Raw genomic sequence first — 21,987 nt, forward strand, 5'->3', positions numbered from 1 at the left:
TCCCCTGCCTGACCAAATTCTTATTTTCTTTTAGTATCCAAATGACAACTCCCTTGTAACTCCTTCAAACCACTGGTGTAGAAAAGGATGGCCCCCCCTGGGCTTCCACAGCGATTTGTTCACACCTTTCACACTGCACTGTGGTCGGTAGTTTTCCTTCCTGCCTGCTCATTAAACTGCTGGCTTTGTGAGGATAGGAATTATATCCGTGGTGTCTGGTAAACTGGCTCTCAAAAAAAAAAAAAAAAAAAAAGGATCCTGATTTGTAGCATTTGCCCATTTCCATGGTACAAATACTCTCACATGGCCGCTTTCAACCTACCAATGTGAAGTCACTGAACACAGAATTGGGAAGAGATGAGTGGCTTCTGTGAACTGCTATGAGGCAGCTGAGCACACCCTGTAAAGTATCCTAGTCCTTGAGACCCCAAGTCCAGCACAGAGCGTGACTTTTTTTTTTTTTAATCTCAAATAGGTCTTTTATTTTTTACATATTTTAAAAATATTTGACAAGTGGTTTTCAATAACAGTAACAATAGTTCCTTTATTTTCCTAGATATTCTATTCTTTCTTGTTCCCTTAGGTGTTTTATTTTCTTATGTATTTTATTTGGAGAAGGGGTCCTTACCAGACTGTCAAAGGGACCCATGGCATGAGAAGATAAAGTGAGTGTCTTTAGAAGACTGGGGAGAGACAGAAGCTGTTGTTAAAGATATGCACAAGATGGAGAGTCCAGTGCGAGCACGACCGGGGCACTGGGGTGCAGGGCCTGCCTTCACAGCATGGGGGAGAAGGTGGTGGTGCCGGCCGGGCCCCCGGACCACAGAGCATGACTTTCAATAGGCCTTCGATACATGACCGATGAATGAGCAAATGGCATACGTGTGTGATGGAGAGTTTAAAATTATGTGTGTGTGGCCCTGAAGGAAATCAGAATAAAAATCCCGTGCGGGCTTGCATGATCATGAGTACCACTGACTCATCCTCATTCCTGAAATTAATCCTTCAAGTGTGTTCTCTTCCAGATGCAGATTGAGTTCATAAAACAAGGAAGTATGAACTTCAGATTCATCCCTGTGCTCTTCCCAAATGCTAAGAAGGTAAACAAACAAACGGTTTGTTATCTGGGATTAAAAGCTTGTCAGCTCTTTATCCATCCTTCGAGATAGCAGTGTTGCCAGAAAGATCAACGGGTTGTAGCACTCAGTTGAGCAGCATGAATCAGGAAGGTTTCAGAGCTTTACCTGATAGACCATCCTAATTGTTCAAGCAGCCATCACACACAAAGAAGTAGTTTGTGTTTTAACTCATGAGACGAAAAGAGACTGTTCATCTGATACTTCTTATCTCTTGCACATAAAAGTCGAGATGTGTGCATTTTTTGCAGGCTGTTCCACGGAAATGTTTTGTTGCACATAGTTCAGCTCTCAAAGCTGTAGAATATGGGAATTAAACCTATACAGTTACCGAAGGGAACTTTGCTATGGGTCATGAGGGTTTTTTCACTGGAAGGGCAGGCCAGCGGATTTGGAGAACGGGGGCAAAAACATCTGAGGTCCCAAGCCAGGCTTGGAGAAGAGAAGGCAGCAGTGTAACAGACATCTTGGGAGCCAGACCACAGCACCCTGAGCTCAGGCCCAGCCCCACCCTGGAGGATCCCTAGATGTCAGGACTGCACTGAGACTTCTGCCCTGGGTGAGGGAGGGTTCCATTTATGGGACCGGGACGCCTGGGGTTGCGCAGTTCACAGCCTGCCAATAGTGTGCTTTCCATCCCTCGCCCAGGCTCTGACTGCTCCCACTGCAACATGTCCTTCCTGGTCTCCCTGTCCTCTTTGACCCTGTACAAGCCATCCTCTGTCCTGCCATCAAAGAAGTACATCCGAAATGTAGATCTGATCTGTCTCTGTCCAGCTTAGAGATTTTGTGGTGGTTTCCTACTGACTACAAGATCACATTGGTCTTATTTAGTATGGCATGCTTGGCCCTTCAGAAGAGGGCTGTGCCGCTTGCCTGGCCTTCCCTCTTGCCACCGTGCGCACAGACGACACTACGCTCTGGGCACAGTGGCCTGTTTCAGCTTGCCCTCACACACGCCCCACTCTTTCCTGTTTCTGTGCCTTTGTACTTGTGCTCCCGCTGCTCTGCAGTGCCGTTCCTTGGTTGTGTGTCCGGCGAACTCTTGCTTATCCCCATAGCAGGCAACCCCTCTAGCCTCTCCTCCCCCGTGCCGATGTGCTGAATAGACCCTCTCTTGAGAGCTCTTAATTATAGTACCTTGAGTTAGTGGTGCGTGGCTGGAGCTGGAGCTGTTGGGAGTAATTGTTTAGAATTACTGGAGCGTTATGGTGATAGAAAAAAGCAGACCAGCTTTTAGTTGGTTTTGTTAATGTTTTTTAAACTTCTTCAAACAGTCCCCTTGTTTACCCGCTCTCAGGGCAGACTGCTCCCCCCGCTGCCCCGGCCCCTTGGCATGTTATGGCCTAGAAAATAGTTACATTTTGACTCCATCCTAAGACTGTGAACTCCTCAAGGCAGTCATTGTGTCTTTTTCATTTGGGCATCATCAATACCCAGCATGGTGCCTGACCTACAGCAGGTGCTCCATCTAAGCTCATCCTGCAATCCCCAAAGGAGTCCTATCTACTCAGTGAAAAATCTCTGAGGCCCTATCTGATACAGCCCCCTCTACTTCCACAACCCCTCCCCTACTCTCTTTCATTCATTCTTCTCTGGCCGCACTGGCACGCATGCTTCCCCCACAGGGCCTTTGCACTGGCTCTCCTAGCTGCCTGGACCCAGACATCCACAAAGCTTGCTCACTCTACTCTGTCACGTCTTTGCTTGTTTTCTCAGTGAGACCTCTCCCTCACACCCTATTTAAAACTGCGAATCTTTCATCCCTGCCCAGCACTCCCTACCCCTTTTCTCTGTTTTATTTTTCTCCACAGCCTGCATTACCGTTGAACCCACTATACATTTTACTTATTCATTGTCTTTCTTTCCCCAACAGAATGTCCACTCCCCGAGGGCACTCTGAAACTGCACCCTCACGATCCCTGGCTTACAGGTTCTGCTTTTGCCTGATAACTGGGATCTGGTGGGCTTCTTCTTCTGTGAGCCAGCCCTGTCGCTGGAGTGAAAGGATAATGAATTAGGTTAAGCCCAAAGCCTTGGCACCCTTCTGCGGAAGCCACAGGGGAATTCACGTCCCTCTGCATGACTTCTGTCCTCCATCTCAGGGTGGTGAAAAGCACACTGAGATGCAAAGGGCAGGTAGCCTGGGAGACTGAAGGAAGATGCTGGACACACGTGCTTTCCATAACAAGCTACACAGCTTATACCCAGAGCCAAGAGCCTTTCACGCTCGAACCCCTTCCAAAAGCAAAACGGTACAACCCCCAGAAGAATTTAGTAGGAGACGCCCATGAAGGAAAAATTGGGAACTGAATCTGGGATCTAGAGTCCAGGCTTTTCTCTAATGGCTTTTGCTTCTGTCGCTCTCTCTCCCCTAGGAGCATGTGCCCACCTGGCTTCAGAACACTCACATCTACAGCTGGCCGAAGAATAAAAAAAATATCCTGCTGCGGCTGCTCAGAGAGGAAGAGTATGTGGCTCCCCCCCGAGGGCCTCTGCCCACACTTCAGGTGGTTCCCTTGTGACTCCCTCCATCCCCAGATCTGGGGGCCATGCCACGTTTGGGCCCCTGTTCTGAGGACCACTCTTCTGGCTGAGGCTGTGTGGCAGCATTCAGGGCTGTTGTTTTCAGTCCCTCCCTGAGGGGCCCTCCCACCCCAGAAAACCTGTTCTGCAGGGTCCTCTTCCTCCCGGCCACCCCAGACCTCAAAGGACCTTGTCTTTGAAACAGAGGCCGTGGATGCTCTGCTTTCCCTTCTTCTTAAGCCCACTGCAGTTTCCTCCTGTGTCCAGAATGGGCTCTCAGCACTTAGCAAGTAGACAGTACAAGTGACATTGCAATAAATGTCAACGACCACACTCTCCCATCGCTTTGGGCTACTTTTCTGAGTTAGCCAGATGCTGTGTGTCTTCAGACCAAACTGATTCATGTACAAATAATAAAATATTTACTCTTTTGTAAAATTGTGTTTCACTTATCTCAAAGGACATAGATATATATTAATTTATCTGGGCAGGTGCTTCCAGGGACATCCATAAAGCTGCTTAAATAGAATATTAGACAAATGTAACAGACTACTTTGTATTAAAGGATTAAGGCCAGAGAGTTCAACAATCCCTTTTAACTTAATCTTGAAAGCTTTATTCCTGCAGTAGAAATTTTTGAACAAAACAACTTTGTACCACACACAACCATGATTCTAAATAAAATCATAGTTCTTAGGAAGATGAGTACTTATCAACTATAAATAAGAAACCTTGCTGATGAATTGCAAAGAACACTAGTTTTCTTTACATTATAACTTAGATGTCTACTGGGTGCAGTGAATGTCTTTGTTTTTAAAACCAGGGAAAGAAAAGAAAAGCTCGTATACCCGAAGTCCTCACTTGTAAGACTTTATGACGAGTACCTTTAGTTTCATAGCATTTGGGACCTGGTAAAACGTACGTGCTTGTCTAGTTAACTCCAAGTGCCTGGAAAACACCCCAGGCACAAACATCAAGGCTTCCTCCTCTCTTTTTATTGTCTTTTTTGGAGGTGACGCCATCATTAAAGATTCTACACAGAGTTGTACAAAAATGGCATCAGCAATGATTACTCTGAAATGTTTCTAGTTTGTGGAGGTTTAATAATGTGATGTTATTGCCCCTTCCTCACTTCAGAGGCCTGTCCTGAGCCCTCAGCCACTGTTCCTCCCCGAGGTGAATGATGAAGGAAGTTACCCTGGTCCTCTTGCATTCATCTGCAGGTATGCAGGGGATGGAAGTGGGCTAGGGCTGACTCAGTAAAAATAACCTCTTAGCCTCAAAGCTTTATTCAGACCTCAACTGATGTTAGGGGTGACGTGTGCAGAGTTCAAGGCTAGAGTCTTGTCTGATATTTAGTGACTAACTGGAAACCTAAAATGTGATTTTTAATTTCAGTGACTGGTTTCAGAATATCTGCCTGGTTAGTTCAATTTCTGTATTATTCAAAGGCATCTCAGTTCATGGCTACAATCGAAGTATTAGACTAGCTCTTTCTCAGCTCAGTGCCCCCGGAATTGTTGTTGATACCCTTTTTCTTTGCTTCCTATTAAACAAATCACCTGTTTAAAGACTGAGCTCTTCTCGGAGCCGTGTCTGCGAGGGAGGCAGGCACTCCGTTTCAAACATTCCAGACCTTGTTTCACGATGTTTTGCCAGGAGCCTTCTTAACCTCAGTCACTTCATCAGCCACCTCAGCCAGTTTGCCAAATGCCCCATTGTCACCACCAACTTTGCCAAATGAATTGCAAAGTCCTGTGACCACTGGGAAATGATCCAGAAAGAGTCTCTCAAAACACACGATCTTTCTGTTTCTTCTTAATGAACCAAGAAGAATCAGTGGGACCCACCTCCCCGTGGCAAATGAAAGAGAAGGAAGGTTAGACTGTGGGAAAATGCCACAAAGAAGAAATGCCTCTCCCCCTGAAGAGTTATGCAATATTTTTCAAGGTATATCGTTCTATAAGGGCCCACGAACCAAATAAACCACCACCAAAACGAGAAAGGATGAATGAAATCACCAACGAAAATTTAATTCCCATACCATTTATTTCTGCCAGGGAATCTTCAGTCTGGAAAGGACCCTAGAAATCATGCACCTCTGCAGTTGTGTTTTAGGCATGAGAAAAGCGAGGTGCAGAGGAACCGTGGCTCCGCTAAGCTCACCCTTGGGCTACAACACTCTGGCTTCCAGTCTACAGACATTTATTCGGTGAACCTAGAAAACTTTCTGTTTTTTTTTTTTTTTTTTTTTCTTTTTGCTGTACGTGGGCCTCTCACTGTTGTGGCCTCTCCCGTTGCGGAGCACAGGCTCCGGACGTGCAGGCTCAGCGGCCATGGCTCACGGGCCCAGCCACTCCGTGGCACGTGGGATCCTTCCGGACCGGGGCACGAACCCGTGTCCCCTGCATTGGCAGGCGGACTCTCAACCACTGCGCCACCAGGTAAGCCCAACTTTCTGGGTTTTGATGGTAGATTTATTCAACAAATGATCCAGTATCTCCTGGAGGTAAACTGAGCCTCATGAACATAGGAGAAGGCTGAGGGAAGATGCACCTCTGTTCTCTGGTGACTGGAGGATTAAACGATCATGTTGCAACTTGTTCTGTGGGAAATTCTTTGGGGGGTTAATTATTGCTGTACAGAGAGTGACTTTTCTTGAAGTAGTTTGGCATGTTTATTTTATCCTGCTATTCTCTGAAACCAAGGCACAATTGAAAAGATCTTGACACCTTCCAGAAGCTTACAGGCAAAACCCGCCAGTAGATCGATTTCTTTTCGTTGTATCTGGCCAATCTCCAAAACAACAACAATGAAAAGGCTTTTATTTTTTAATACTGTGATGGTCATCTTTCCCTCTCTCTTCTGTTTTTTCTCCCTCCCTCTCCTAATTCTACACGAGTGGTACTCGGAGTAATACTTAGCTGTTTGGAACACCTGCATTACCCTTCATGAGAAATGTGTGGGTCTGGCTAACTCTCCTTTGGGTGGAGGGAGGCTGCAAGAAGGGAGACACATCAGCAACACAAAGTAGGCTCGCTCATTCAGTACAGCTGGCACTGGGGAGGCCTGGTGCCCAGGCAGGACAGCATGTTCCTAACTTCATACTGATTTGTTCCATTTTCTCTTGCAAAAGGCTTTCAGATAGACTCACTGGTGGGAGGCTTTCACTGACCCTGGGCAGTCACGTGCTGCCCACCCACCCACGTGAGCTACAGCCCCTCCATCTGTGATGGTGCATTTGCTCCCAAATCTTTAGCCTCAAGCCAAGCAGGTGGGACCTGTAAGAGGAACACTATAGTGTAGTTTAGTTCTCTACTTAACTGCCCAAGAAGCTTCTGAGTCTGGGGCTAGGTCACACTTAGACTGGGGTGTGTAGGAAGTGATAGTTGAGCCTTTGCTAAACAATGAAAGTCTTGGAGGAGCGAAGTGTACCTGGGCAAATGTGACCATGTTCCGGACCTGCCTGCTCTTTTCTAGAAACGCTTGTACGGAAGGAGTAATTGCAGCCCCCAGATCTCCCAGGACTCGTAAACTAAGACCAGGAGGGCACACACTTCTTGTCCCTGGCCTGACCTCCTTTGCTCCCCTCACCAGGAAGGTGCTGACGGTGGGGGGGGGGTGGTGGCGGGGGTGGCGGCGTGGCGCAGCGGGGAGGGGCAGGGAGAGGGAGGGCGAGAGGGAGAGAACTCATCCCTGATGGATCCCATTAGGCTTAGTGTGCAAAGCAAGTTGCGATGAAGTAGCTGCTCTGGTATGCGTCCAAAACTGCTGTTCTATTTTTAGTCTCTCCAGCGTGCTTCTTAGCCCCGCATTGTGCGCCTGGGCACCTGGATGGGCAGCGAAACATGGAACTGAGCCACTCATTTGTAAAGCTGGAAGGAAGGAGGCTGTTGATGCGGGGCTTGTTTATCGCTGACAGGGAAGGGAGACCTGGAATGTTAATGAGGACGGCTCTCTGAAGCATGCCTTCATGGTTAGCCAGGAGTTCAAAGGAAGAGGCAGGCTCAGTCCTGTGCCGAACAAATGTGAACCGTTGATAGAGGGAAGGAGAAATCAATTATGCTGTCGCAGGCCTCCATGTCATTGTGTTGCAGTTGTTAGAAAAGGTAGGACAAGGACCAGATCTCAAAAGGAAACAAAGCCACATGGCCTTGAAGTATAACGAGTTTGCCATGGCAACTGATGGAAATGAGCCTCCTGGGCACTGGGCAGGTGTGTTATCTTACAGAATAAATATACTTCTCTCACTCCCAGGTTTTTATAATAAAACCTGTGTTTGGATTACTTTCCCCTCCTCTTTGTTACCCAGAGAAGCTGGCGGTTGCTCAATCAGCCCAAGGCTCTAGTGAGGGAAATGTAATCGGTGTTATCAAAAGGGCTGCTTTCGAAAAGCTGGCGCTCGGCTTGGCTGCCAGCCTCGTAGCTGAGCAGCAGCTGGGCCACAGGTACCTGTCTGGCTTTTGCCACCTTCCAGGCGATGCCCGGCACAGAAGTCCACCTGGTCACGCATTCACTGAGGCGTGACAGGGAGGCCCAGCTCTCATCCTGGCACGGTGGTCAAAAGCTGCATTCTTCCAGGGAGAGGAGAAATGTGAGAAGGTGAGTCAGGGACCCGACCAATTTTCAGCGTCCTGTGTTATCCAGGATAGGGGTCAAGGGTTCCTTGAGTTTAGAGATCAACAGATTCTATCTTCCAATCTGTTGTTATAACAAAGTTCAGTTACTCAGAAACTTGCAGAGAGCTGCTGTTTCCCTGAGCTTTAAATCATCCCTCTCAAATGGGGTCTGGGGTGGCAGATTCTTGTGTCTGAAATGTACACAAAATGTGGAGATTTTATAAAACGCTCCTGAGTCAGAAAGAAAAGTTGACTTTGTACTGTTGCAAGGCCAAAAATAATACAGCGGGATAGTCCTATTTTCATTGCTCTCACTTTGTGACTAAAGGAAAACTTCCACTCTGGCTTCAAATTGATTTTCAAAGCAAGATGCTCATTCATAAGAGGCTACTAGAACATGGACAATTCTAAACTAGGCTTGGGCAAAGCAGCCAGCCTGAGGAGAACTGTGCAGTCAGGGCCAGCCAGCTGAGTGCAGAAGTCTCAGGCAGCAGTTAATGCTCCACAGCACCTAAACCCTATCCCCTGCTTCTGTATGGCCTCCTTCTTTCCTCCAACGAGATGCCCAGCATCAGCTCCTGCCCCTCTTGTAGAGTCCTGTCCCCCCAGACGATGCCCCGGCTGCCCCTCCACACATCACCTTATCTTTGACCCTAATAAGAAAAAATAATGGCTGCCTGAAGAATGAATTTAAGCTGTGGTGTCAGTGTGGAAAGGGTTTCATGCACTAGCCCTTCCAGGCAAAGTGATATCACCAAGTCCAGGCACTAAACCATGCTGATGCTTAAGGGTGGGGGGGGGCATTCCCACAGTCAAGTTTTTTTTGTTTGTTTGGTTTGGTTTTTTTGCGGTACGCGGGCCTCTCACTGTTGTGGCCTCTCCCTTTGCGGAGCACAGGCTCCGGACGCGCAGGCTCAGCGGCCATGGCTCACGGGCCCAGCTGCTCTGCAGCACGTGGGATCTTCCCGGACCGGGGCACGAACCCGTGTCCCCTGCATCGGCAGGTGGACTCTCAACCACTGCACCACCAGGGAAGCCCCCCACAGTCACGTTTTTAAAATTCAAGATTCTAAACTAGGTCTTTGGATACCAGCCTATACTTATTCTTTGAAAAGACGCATGAAGCAGAAGTCTCTGATACCCCAGTGTGAGCATGAAAGTTCTGGTTCCATCCTGCTACCATTTCTAATGAAACTGTCATGTAAAAGCTAAACCAGAAAGGTCAGGGTTATGGTGGGGAATGGGGAGGTTTAAGCAGCAGTCACAGATCAGCAACCAACATCCAGTTATTTACTAAATGCCTACTATGTGCAAGGGGCTTATGCTTGGCACGAAGGTCAGTGATGCATGCTCTTGCCCTCCAGTTATTTAAAATCTAACTGGGGAGAGAGGCCATCATGTGGAAAGAGATCACCCAAGGCAGCGTACAGTAGACGCTAAGCAAACGGGCCAGCTGGTCCCTTTTCCCTGCTCCTTACTATGATTGGGGACTGAGCTCTCATTATGCAGTTTCAAGGTCAGATTTGCAAAGAAGCAGATGATTGGAGACTTCTCCTAATAAATAGAAGATGTGCTCACTCCTCTCCACATACACCTTTTAGATTATAATATTCAGGCCCTATAAATCACCATGTAAATGAGATCTGAGTTAGGAGACAGAATTTAAGAAATGGGAACGTATAAAAATGCATCACAGAGTGTGCATATTAAACCAGTAAATGACAGCGCAGCCCACAGGGCATACATCAGGCCTCTCTAAACAGCAGCTTGGACCCGTGCCTCAAGAAGCGCCAGACAATACTGCAGACCATACTGTAGTGGCAAGGTGAGGAAGTGCTTTTTACACTGCAGCCTCCACATCTGAGGGAGCAGAAACCTAGCGGTGCTGGGATCAGCTGCGAGAGAGCAAAGGGATTTCTGCACTCTGTTGGGTAGGGTCTGGGGAGTGTTCGAAGTTGAGTCTGTCAGCTAAATATACAAGTAACTGAGCGAGAGAGCGGAGAATGATAATGTGCTGGAATGGGCAGAGAGACTTTCTCCATGAATGAGTATCGGCATGGTCCATTTTTCCCAGACAAAATCTGTGGCAGAAAACTGACCAAGCTGGTCTGTGATGTGTCTTGACATGTTTCGTACTTGAGTGAGTGGTAATCAGACAAACCTGAGTTTGAATCAGACCTGTTCGCTTACAAGCTGTGTGATCTTTGGCAAGTTACTTTACCTCTCAGAGTCTCAGCCATTGAAATGGGGACAACAGAACCAACTCCTAGGGAGGTTGTCAGGACAAGGTAAGATGGGTGATATAAAGCTCCTAGAATAGTGCCTGGCACATAGTAAATAATAAATTTTCCTTCTTTTCTTGCCCTTTCCTTCTTGCTTTCCACCTCATAATTAATGATTATTTATGGGAACTTTGGATATTTTCTTATTTCTAAAAAGTCAAATAGCAAATCCTAACAACAACAAAAAACTTTCATTTTAAAAATGAAGCCTTAGGAGAGGTCAGCATATGAGCTTTTAAGCTGAAAACTTTCATCTAGTTTTTCAGAGAAACTAATCAGCACAGTTTGTTTTCTTAATAAGGCCTGCAAGAGGCCATAGCAGACTCAGAACAATCACAGCATCTGGAGACAGCCTTCTTCCCTCTAGCATCTTGCTAAGGAGCAAAACTCCAGCAGCACTGGCTTGGATGATTAGAGTTATAACATATCAAACTTGGCAATGAGCTTTGACTTTAAAGGAAACTAACTTTAGAGATTCACAATGGGGCCTCAAAATTAGGATAATGGATTTGAAACTATTTTGAAAAGTAATTTGAAAGGCAATATTGTGTTCATATTATACTATTACTTAAAAGGAAGTTTTGAATTCAGGTTGGGAACACTGCTATGCTCTCCCCTGGCTCTGCTTTTTCAAGAAATGAGGTATCACTGCCTTTTCCCCACAGTCCACTGTGAACTGTGCAGCCAGGGAGAAAAGTGGGGGTGGGCCTAAGCAAACATTTAGATTGGAAATTAATTACCATATTGATTAGTGTTTCTTAAACCTCTTCCTTTTTTCCCAAAAGGAAAAATTTCTCTTGAGACCACCTTCTATGTTGACTTAAATAATTTTTTTTCATCATCTTGTTCCTTAAATACGTGCCATTGTATTATTAGGTATAAATGCTTTATACTTATAGCTCGTTAAAAACTATAAGTACACAAAATGAAAAAGTCTAGACATCTGTTGCACACAGTGTGAATATACTCAATACTACCAAGCTGTACACTTAAAATGGTTAAGACAGTAAGTTTTAGGTTATGTGTTTTTTTTTTTACCACAATTAAAACAAACCATAAGAAGAAATCAAATTTAACAAGCTAGATAAAAACAAGATCACCAGATAAATTCAAATAAGAAACATTAATTTAGTGTAAAGGTGGTAAAATTTTGCTGAAACTAAGTAGCCAATGTTGGATTTAATTACAATTTATACATGTAATTATAAAAGCATAATAAGATGCTTGTATGCATTTTATGTCTCAACTGTTGACCTAAATATTTGATTATGAGCATGATGGACAGTCCTTTGATTCGCAATCATTATCATTACCATAATTTTTCCTTCCATCAGGTTACTCATTTGAAACCATCAGTTGATTATTTTAATTGGTCCAACTCATCTCAAAATGGTTTTCTCCAAAATATAATATTGTTAATTATTTTTTTAAAAAGTTCGTAACAAAAGTCCTTCATGGAGAATATTTGCAAGCTGATATGCCATATAAACACACACACACAAACACATCTGTCAATAATCTGAAAAAAGTGAATGCTTTGCCTAGCTTCTTTTGAGTTCAACCTATGATACCAAGAGACCTGTAATGACTCAGTTTTCTCTCTACTCTCCTCTATTTGAACTATTGTAAGGCTTCATTTATACCAGTGCCATGATTCATTTGGCCTTCACTTTGCATGAGAGCATCACTTGTGTGTCAAGTCAGCCAGCTCAGTTCTTTTTTCTTTTTTTTTTTTCTTTTTTTGGTACGCGGGCCTCTCACTGTTGTGGCCTCCCCCGTTGCGGAGCACAGGCTCCGGACGCGCAGGCCCAGCGGCCATGGCTCACGGGCCCAGCCGCTCCGCGGCATATGGGATCCTCCCAGACCGGGGCACGAACCCGTATCCCCTGCATCGGCAGGCGGACTCTCAACCACTGCGCCACCAGGGAGGCCCTCAGTTCTTTTTTCATCAGCCTGTGACAATTAAAGTAGCATGGTTATTTTTATGATGGAAAGTCAAAATTAATTTATTAAATAAAGACATAAATCTCATCACTGAGCAGTTTTAGATTTATAGCTGGTAAAAAAACGCAATATAATTTTTACTGAACAGAAATCAAGATGGTTTTTGTATTTTGATGCCAGGAACGCCAATCTAAAACTACCACCAATTTAAAAGTTAAATATTGGCACATTAACAATCATGTGGTACCAACCCAATTTTAAACACAAAGCACCAACACTAAAAGTATGTGGTTGTAAAACGAACATCCCAGATATGCTTATATTTTATAATGTAAGTTTTCTTTAGATCATTATTGAAATGAAAACACATTATTACTGACGGATCATCAATAATACATACACAGACCTCTAGTTTGAGGAAAAACTGATACTATATACATAGATAATAGAAATCTTTAAAGAATTAGAACACAGCAAAAGTGGAGTGAGGAGGGCATCCCACGAGTGGGATACCTGGTGCCAGTGTTGGGCCCAAGCAGCTCAAGAGAGCCACCCCTGCAGAGGGTCGGCTTAGCTCAGTGTCAGAGCCAAAGCAGGCTGAGAGGATGGCTCAGTGCAGGGTGGCCCAGGTGGGCTGAGGATTGAGGGTGGGAGGGGCAGCCCGGCAGGAGGTTTCAGAGCCCACGTGGGGTGAGGGGAGTGTTCTTGCAAAGGCATAGCCTAGTGAGAGATGTTGGCGTCGAGGCAGGGTGAAGAGGATATTTCAGAGCCCAGGTGGGGTGAGAGGAGTATCTGTGTAGGAAGGTGGTCCAGCACAGGTTGTTATAGCCAAAACAGCTATGTTACCTAATAGGATACAATAAGAACACAGCATCACTTCTGTGGTATTCCTGACAAAGACATATGCATAACTTAATCATGAGAAAACATCATATGAGGGACATTCTACAAAATGACTGGCCCATATTCTTTCAAAGTGTCAAGGATATTAAAGTCAAGGAAAAACGGAGGAACTATTCCAGATTTAAGGAGACTGGAGAGACATGGGGAACAATTGCATGGTGTGGTTTGGAACTGGAATCCTTTTGTTATAAGGTATGTATGGAGAAATTTGACTGGAGTCTGAGGATTAGACCCCAGTGGACCAATGTTAATTTCTCAATTTTGTTGTTTGCACTGGAGTTGTAGGGGAATGTCTCTGTTTGAGCTATGTCTCTGTTTGAGTTGTAGAATGTGAGCTATGATATTCAGGGGTGATGGAGGAATCGGATTGACAACTTCCTTTCAAATATTTCAGGGGAGAAAAGATCTTTGTACTTTGCTTGCAATTTTTCTGAAAATTTGAGATCGTCTCAGAATTTTAAATTTAATGAGATTGAGGAATGTTGTTTCTTTCTTTTAAAAAAGAGGACAAAAAATTCATGTATAAAGTCTGATCAACTATGTAGAAATGTCTTGCAAAGTGGTAAGAGTTCCCATATTAAGCACTTACAATGGGTCAGTCAGATGTTAAACTAAACAGTTTGTGTATCTTATTTAAATTTCACACCAATCTTACAAAGTGGGGACTACTAGTATCATTTTACAGATGAAGAATCTGAGGCTCAGAGAGGCTGAGTAACTTGCCCAGGCTCTTAACTAACCTACTATACTGCTCAAAAAAAAAAAAAAGATTGGAAAAAAATTTCCAAAAAGATTGGAGAATATTAACAGCAGTAGTCTCAGGGGAGTGGGACTACAAATAACTTTTGGTTTTTCCTTTTGTAGTTTTCAGTATTTTCCAAAATATCTACAATGGCATGTTGCTTTTGTAATTAGGAAAAAAGAGAAAGTTGTCATTTACAAAATAATCATTGTGGAGCGATGTTGTAAAAATATGTTGAGGGCTTCCCTGGTGGCGCAGTGGTTGAGAGTCCGCCTGCCGATGCAGGGGACACGGGTTCGTGTCCCGGTCCGGGAAGATCCCACATGCTGCGGAGCGGCTGGGCCCGTGAGCCATGGCCGCTGAGCCTATGCGTCTGGAGCCTGTGCTCTGCAACGGGAGAGGCCACAACAGCTAGAGGCCCGCGTACCGCCAAAAAAAAAAAAAAAAAAAAAATGTTGATTATTCAAAACCATACTGAACAACCCAAACTCTTACTAGTGATACTATCTCTTAGTAGTGATATTATTGATGACTTTCATTTTTAATTTTTTGCTTCTCTGTAATTTACCGTTTCTATAATTAATTCTTTCATTCATTCAACAAATACTTACTGAGCATCTGCTATGATTTATTTTTATAAGAAGAAAGAATTTTTAAAGAAAAAAATGTACTGTATAAGTCCAAAGTTGTAAATTTTATTCAAAAGAGCAGGGAGGGGCCTCCCTGGTGGCGCAGGTGGTTGAGAGTCCGCCTGCCGATGCAGGGGATACGGGTTCGTGCCCCGGTCTGGGAGGATCCCATATGCCGCGGAGCGGCTGGGCCCGTGAGCCATGGCCGCTGAGCCTGCGCGTCCGGAGCCTGCGCGTCCGGAGCCTGTGCTCCGCGACGGGGGAGGCCACAACAGTGAGAGGCCCGCATACCGCAAAAAAAAAAAAAAAAAAAAAAAAAAAAAAAAAAAAAAAAAAAAAAAAGAGCAGGGAGGAACAATATGTATGCTTGGAAAAAGACAGGGCACCAAGATGTTACTAGCAGTTATGTTTCAGTGGTGAGTTAGTGGAGAGTTTACCTTTTCTTAATACTTTTCTATGCTCTCCCAGTTTTCAACAATATGTATTACTTCCACATTCTCTTCATGGCTGTGTCTCCAGTGCTTAGAAGAGGAAGTGGCACATGGTAGTTCAAGAAGATGTTCTGAATGAACAAATGCTTTTGATTACAAATACCAAAAATATACAGTTTTTAAAAACAGCAATAAGGAGTTCCCCAGTGGCCTGGTGGTTAGGATTCTGGGCTTTCAGTGCAGTGCGCCGGGTCCAGTCCCTGATCAGGGAACTGAGATCCCGCAAGCTGCGCGGTGCGGCCAAGGAAAAAAAAAAACAGCAATGACCTTTATTTATTCATTCCATTATGGTAGTTGGCAAACTGTGCGTTCAACCTGTGCTATCCTAAGCTGGAGAAGACATAAGAGAAGGCCCAGGTATAGTAGGGTGCTCTAGTGGCCACTTAATGGTTGGTGGTGAATGGGGAGAACCATGTGATGGGAAGACAGGGTGAGCAGAAAGAGGGGAAACTCTTCAGAAGAACACCATAATGTGATTTTATTGTATTTATTAAGATTTCTATTCAACCTATTTTTAGGAGAATTGGCGACACATCACTATGCCAGCATATACTGAGGACAGATCTTGTGTTGTATGGCTGAGCTTCTTGGTAGTGATACCTGAGGTTCACGGAGGAGTGGGATGAGGTTGGGATGACTCAGTCAGAAGCTCCTGTTTTGCTTGTAATTATGAAGCTCATTTTTCTGGTTTTATAAAGTAACATGGATCAAAACCCTAAGAGAGACTGGATATTAGGCCAGTGTGGGAGAGATGTCCCTTAGATGGTCCATGAATCGAGCTGACGACCCAGCATCCATCTCTCTCCACTTGGCTCTTCAACTCTCAACTCATTTTGGAGGGAGGTTATGTGCTATGTGATTTTGCCAAATTTGAAGATTCTCAAAAGTCACATGAAGTAGTCCTTATGTGTATCCAGGGATTACTAGAAGAAACAAACCTTTCTGGTCATCCTTGAATCCTTTCTTTCTCTTACAGCAATACATGGGCAAATTCTGTTTGTTCTGCCTTCAAACTCTCTCCAGAGTCTGACTACTACCCACTCTCTTGTCTTACTTGGATTATTGCAAGAGCCTCTCGACTATTCCCTGCTTCAGCCCTTGGCCCCCTGGTATATTTTCCTCACAGCAGCTACAGGATTCTTTTAAAACCTAACTCAGATTATGTCTTCACCCAAACATCTGCAATGGCCATAGCCCTTATAATAAGGTGCCCACTTGGGTCCCACAACTCTCTCTTATGTCTCTGACCTACTTTTTTCCTCACAGCAGCTACAGATTCTTTTAAAACCTAACTCAGATCATGTCTTCACCCAAACATCTGCAATGGCCATAGCCCTTATAATAAGGTGCCCACTTGGGTCCCACAACTCTCTCTTATGTCTCTGACCTACTTTTTTCCTCACAGCAGCTACAGATTCTTTTAAAACCTAACTCAGATCATGTCTTCACCCAAACATCTGCAATGGCCATAGCCCTTATAATAAGGTGCCCACTTGGGTCCCACAACTCTCTCCTATGTCTCTGACCTACTTCTCTACAGCTCTCCCCTTGCTCGCTCCCCTCTAGCCATCTTGACTTCCTTGTTGTTCCTCAAACATGCCAGGCACACCATGCCCTTGCTGTATCCTCTGCAGGATGCTGTCCCCACCCCCTCCAAATGGCCCTCTCTCTCTCCCTTGGGATCTCTCCTCAAATGTCACCATATCAGAGAGACCTTTCCTGACCATCTCTGAAGTGGAAACCAGCTCCCCAGACACCATCTCCTTTACTTTGCTTTTTTTCTTCATAGCAGTCATCATCATTGGGACAGTTCTGTCCACCAAGTGTGTCTGATTTTCCTAAACATATGATATGAATGCACTCCCTCACCTTTTGAAGTTGGATGCAGCCACCTGAGTTACTTTGTCCAGTGCCACGTGAGGAGAAGGGTCGTGTGTCACTTTCGGGCATAAGCCAGTGTGCAGTTCACCACTCTATCTTCTCCCTCTCCCACAGAGACTGGCCATGCTCCAGATGGGGATTCTCCGGGCAGCCTGGGTCCCAGAGTGAAGCTGTACAGAGCTGAGCCCCCAGCTGACCTGCAATGAACACCCAGTGTAAGTCAGAGATAAACTTGGTTGTTTTAAGCCACTGAGATTGGGTTGTTTATTACCGCAAAATAACTAGCCTATCCTGACTGACACACTCTGACATATTCCATATTTGTTTGCTGTCTCCCCCTTCCCCTGTCTAGAATGTAATCTTTTTGATGGTAGGACTCTATTCACTGTTATATCTCCAATGCCTGGAACAGTGCCTGGCACCTGGCAGGTATTCAATAAATAGCTGTTGGCTGACTGACTGAATGATAAATTGATCACGCCAACTGAAACAGGAAGATTTAACAATGGCAGGTGTTACTATTCCTGGATGCATCTACAAAAGCATTCCTTCGATCTTATCTGAATGGGAACAAAATGGTTCCCGTTCAAGATTAGAAGTGTGGCCGCTCATCTCGACAGACAGTCTGAAAGCACAAATCACCTATGGGTACATAACATAGCGAGTTGTGAAAGCACATAAAGTAGTTAAAGTTACAACACAAATGGAGATGTGGCATACTGCTGAGGGGACTCGGTGACAACCCTAAATAAAAAGCATTAGCGACATTTGTGTCGATGATGACTGCTGATGTGGTTTCCTTTCCCCTGTGTGGACATTAGCATTTGTAATGAACTGAGCTTCAGAGGCCTGGGATTTTATCTGCCGTTATCACAAATTGGTGTAGGAGCCCCTCTCAGGACTTTTGCAAAAGCCATGTGTGCTTTTCTGAGCTGCTTTCTTTTCATGGGCTTCCTCCTGGTACGCCTGAATTTGGATGGGGATAATGCATTTCCTGTATCATGTGGCACCGTACAAGGAAACGCATTGTATCCCCTCAGAGGAAGAGTACATCTGTAAGTAGTTTTTAAGAGTGTACTGAGGATCTTGTTAGGGTGGCTTATTCTCCCAGTTCCATTTGGTTGATGAAGTGGATCACGTGACAGATGTGCATAATAAACTGCTTCAGTTCTGCCAGTGGGAAGCTCAACCTATAAAATGCGGAATCTCACGGACTCATTGAGGGCCAAGCAGGCTGATCACTGAAGAGAGAAGTGTGCTTCACTGTGAACTGTCATTTATCACTGCCTCATACAATGCACCAGTGTTACTAGGCTTTGCTTTTACTTCCTCCCAAAGTAACTGCCTTTCCACTTTATTCCTAATTCAAACTGGAAAGGCAGTTGTTTCTGTATATGATTCCCCAGAGAGCAAACATTATTAAGATGTGCAAGTAATCATCCATTAAATATACCTGCGAGGAGTCTTTATGTTTTGTCATTTAAAAAGGAAACATATGTACATCAGAGAGTAGGATTGTGGGAGCTTTTTTTTTTTTTTTGCCTCTTCCCCATCTCTGTTCCCCTCATCCTTTTCTATATTTTCTTTCTCTGTTCCATTAGCTTATTTTTTCTCTTTATATTCATTGGTAATTCCCTAATGACTACAGTCATAAGGGATGTAACTTGTCTCCCATTTCCATGGGTGGTACAGACAGTGACATCCAAGCCAAAAACCACAGGTGACCAACCTTTTCCAGGAGTGGTCTAATTTGCAGCTCATTCTAGATGCTCCTGGGTCACTAAGGAACAGTGACTGGAGAAATAAACAGCAATAATGCAAATTTTAGCCCTAGGTATGATCATAGGGAAAATGATGAAAAAGGCGGTAAGTCAGTTTGATTCACTTCTACCACGGAGAATCCACATGTGCTCAGCACCAGACTAGGCACCATGGGGAGCCAAAGAGAAAGCACACGGCCCTTGAAAGTCAGTGAATAAAATATGGTGTACGATGACATATCCAAATGCCGTAATAGGAGCACAGGCAATAGGGCCTTAAGGTGGTGCCAGGGGGAAGATCTCAGTGAGAACTTAAATGGTCAGGCATGGATTTGGGCTGGAGGCAGGAACTGAGCTAGACCTTGAAGGACAAGTAGATTTTGAACGCTGTCAAAAGAGCAAAATAGTCTATTAAAGAGGTCAAGAGTGCATGACATCTTGATCAAATTCAGCTGTTTGGGACACCTCACAGCTCCAATTTCCCAACTAATCACATGTCAGCTGCACAGGTTATCTAAAGAACATTAAATATATATATATATATATATATATTCATCAGATGTTAGTATAAGGCAATTAACCACAACATGAAGTACTGAGATGTCACATCTGTAAGCTTTAAATCGATTGTGAAGACAGCAGAATTGTTCTTCTTGTCTACCAGCGAGTGTCATGGATTAAAAGTGCTGCTGAATTTAAGGAAATTACATTTAAAAAATGTAATCTGGGCAATGAGAGCTTAATCTTCTAGCAGCAAAACAGCTTATGAAACTTCTTTTGGAGACTTTTCAAAATGTGAGATTTGGCTTTAGTGAGTTTAGGGAATTTTCCTTTGGCGACAGAAAGCTGGCACTGGGACACTATAGAAAGCCCCCGGCACCTTAGCTACCTCCTTCTGACTCTGATTTCTGGCAAGAGCCAGAAAATCCCTGGCTCTTTTCTGCCGAGGAATGGCAGGACTTGACAGCAACTGTTGAGTTCACACAGAGATGGGGAGTGCCTTGTTCCCAGGGTCAGCTGGGGTGGGGCTGAGAAGCAGCTCAAGGCCAAGAGTTTGACTTCCTGACCCTTACAGAAAAGTGTAGTGCTCTTTAATTTATTCCTGATCGGAATACTTTGCTGTGGTTTTCCTTTTAGAAAAGGAAAGATGTGCCCTTTTAACCATTTCCTCTCAAAAAACCTTTGTTAGATTTGATTTAGTTGTTTCAATACCAAAATAGCTACCACATAAAAAATATTACTAAAAATGTCTCCTATTCCTGTTTCACATAACTCAATAATATGTTTCTGAGGTCTTGAGCCTGGGACTATTAGTCCTTTTGGTTGTGAGGGACTGGAAGGAAAAATTAAATAGAGTTTATGAAAAATAGAAAGAAACCCTTTTGGACCATCTCCTTTATTCTGAACGCTATGAAACCTTGAACGTAGGGGTACACACACATGGTTTGCCCGTGTGCGTGCATACACACACATACTCTGACACATCACCTATTTTACTAAAAAATATTATGATAGAAAACTTCATTATTTTTGTTTGTCCTGGTTGTAGTCCTTCAATGATGGGCACCTGAGAGGCAAATGTTTGCAGGTAGCTGAAGGTACAGCTATGTGTTCTGCCCGAAACCTAAAATTAGATTGAGTTGACAATTCTATCTGGAAAGATTTTTCCCTCAGTGTTTTCATTCCCAAGCTCTGCTACCTCCCACTTCCTGCAGAGAGTGGAGTCATCGTAGATAGTACTCAAAAGTAATAACTCCTGAGAGACTCCCTCTGCAAAATCAGCATGCAAAAGGCTGTTGGCTGCAGAAACCAAGGACTCTTGGCTATAGCAATAAAATATTAAAGCCACACAATAGTAAAAGGAATCTGGGTTTCCTGTATTTTAAGTTGTCTATAGTTTTATGCTTCGCTTTAGTGAAATCCAGAGAAATGAATTAAAGAGTTCGCTTTTAGAGTCTTTATAAAAGTAAGGTATTTTTGTTGTTATTCCTTGAAAGATGATGAAAATTAGGTGCTGAAATTTAGAGGCCTTCTGAAAATGAATTGGAATAATTATATTTGTTAAACTGGGCAGCCCTGATATCATGCTATATAAATCAACTTTCATTATTCTTTAATGATTCTTTGCAATGCTTTTTTCTAGAACTTTGCAAGCTTGACTTGTGTTCACCTTGCTGCGGAATGTTTTAAAGGGCATTTCATCTAATAGCAGAGGAAAATGATAAATTATAGATGTCAAATCTTATAGTAGTGATTTAGGTAGCTAGGGTAAGATTGTAAGCAATAAAATTAAAAATTTCCCAATCAACCTCTACATTAGAAGCAAAATCGCTGTCTGCATAATTAAAGCGAGACATGTCAAGATGCTTGTTAATATGCTAATCTGAGGGCTTTTTTTTTTTTTTTTGGCTGCTTGGGTCTTCACTGCTGCTCGAGGGCTTTTCTTTAGTTGTGGTGAGCAGGGGCTACTCTTCGTTGCAGTGCGTGGGCTTCTCACTGCAGTGGCTTCTCTTGTTGCAGAGCAACGGCTCTAGGCACATGGGCTTCAGTAGTTGCAGCACGTGGGCTCAGTAGTTGTGGTGCACAGGCTTAGTTGCTCCGCAGCATGTGAGATCTTCCTGGAACAGGGATCGAACCCATGTCCCTTGCATTGACAGGTGGATTCTTAACCACTGTACAACCAGGGAAGTCCCTGAGGGCTTTTTAAAAAAAAAAAAAAAAAAAAAAAAACCTGAAATCATAAAGCAGAATACTTGGAATATTTATCAATTTAAGCAAAGAAGTTCTGTATTTATGAATGAGTATGAAGTGATTTCATTGTAAGTGTGCTCTGGAAATACAGATAATCAAGAAAGAAAAAAAACCCTCAGTCTCAATCTCTTAAGCATTTGGGGTCAGGACAACGAGGTGGTTAAGTGTTGGCCTGGGTCTAAATTTTCACCACGTCCCTGTCAGCTGTGTGACCTCATGCAAGTTATTACTTAACCTCTCTGGGCCTCTGTTTCCTCGGCTGTAAAATGGAGAAGATAGTGGGTCCTACCTCATAAGGTAGTTGTGAGGATTACAAATAAAGC

The 21,987-nt window shown here is 44.1% G+C and overlaps 1 protein-coding gene and 1 long non-coding RNA gene across 4 annotated transcripts in view; both read left to right on the top strand.

The window, feature by feature from the left end:
• TRAF3IP2 (TRAF3 interacting protein 2) overlaps positions 1-4,100 on the top strand; it is a 39,940-nt gene extending 35,840 nt beyond the window's left edge. For 2 of the 3 annotated variants that reach the window (XM_060114413.1, XM_060114412.1), the window contains exons 8-9: positions 1,026-1,100; positions 3,515-4,100. In XM_060114413.1, coding sequence (XP_059970396.1) covers positions 1,026-1,100; positions 3,515-3,661 — 222 coding nt within the window. In that variant the 3' untranslated portion in view covers positions 3,662-4,100. Of the gene's footprint in view, positions 1-1,025; positions 1,101-3,012; positions 3,070-3,514 lie in introns of all 3 variants that reach the window. The other variant, XM_060114414.1, reaches the window with a different exon arrangement.
• A 702-nt stretch (positions 4,101-4,802) lies between these two features.
• LOC132500369 (uncharacterized) overlaps positions 4,803-21,987 on the top strand; it is a 54,879-nt gene continuing 37,694 nt past the window's right edge. Inside the window, exons 1-2 of the long non-coding RNA XR_009534025.1 lie at positions 4,803-4,885; positions 17,268-17,368. This is a non-coding gene — a long non-coding RNA (uncharacterized LOC132500369). The remainder of the gene's footprint in view (positions 4,886-17,267; positions 17,369-21,987) is intronic.

This window comes from Mesoplodon densirostris, chromosome 12, assembly GCF_025265405.1.
Source record: "Mesoplodon densirostris isolate mMesDen1 chromosome 12, mMesDen1 primary haplotype, whole genome shotgun sequence".
Lineage (NCBI taxonomy): Eukaryota > Metazoa > Chordata > Mammalia > Artiodactyla > Ziphiidae > Mesoplodon > Mesoplodon densirostris.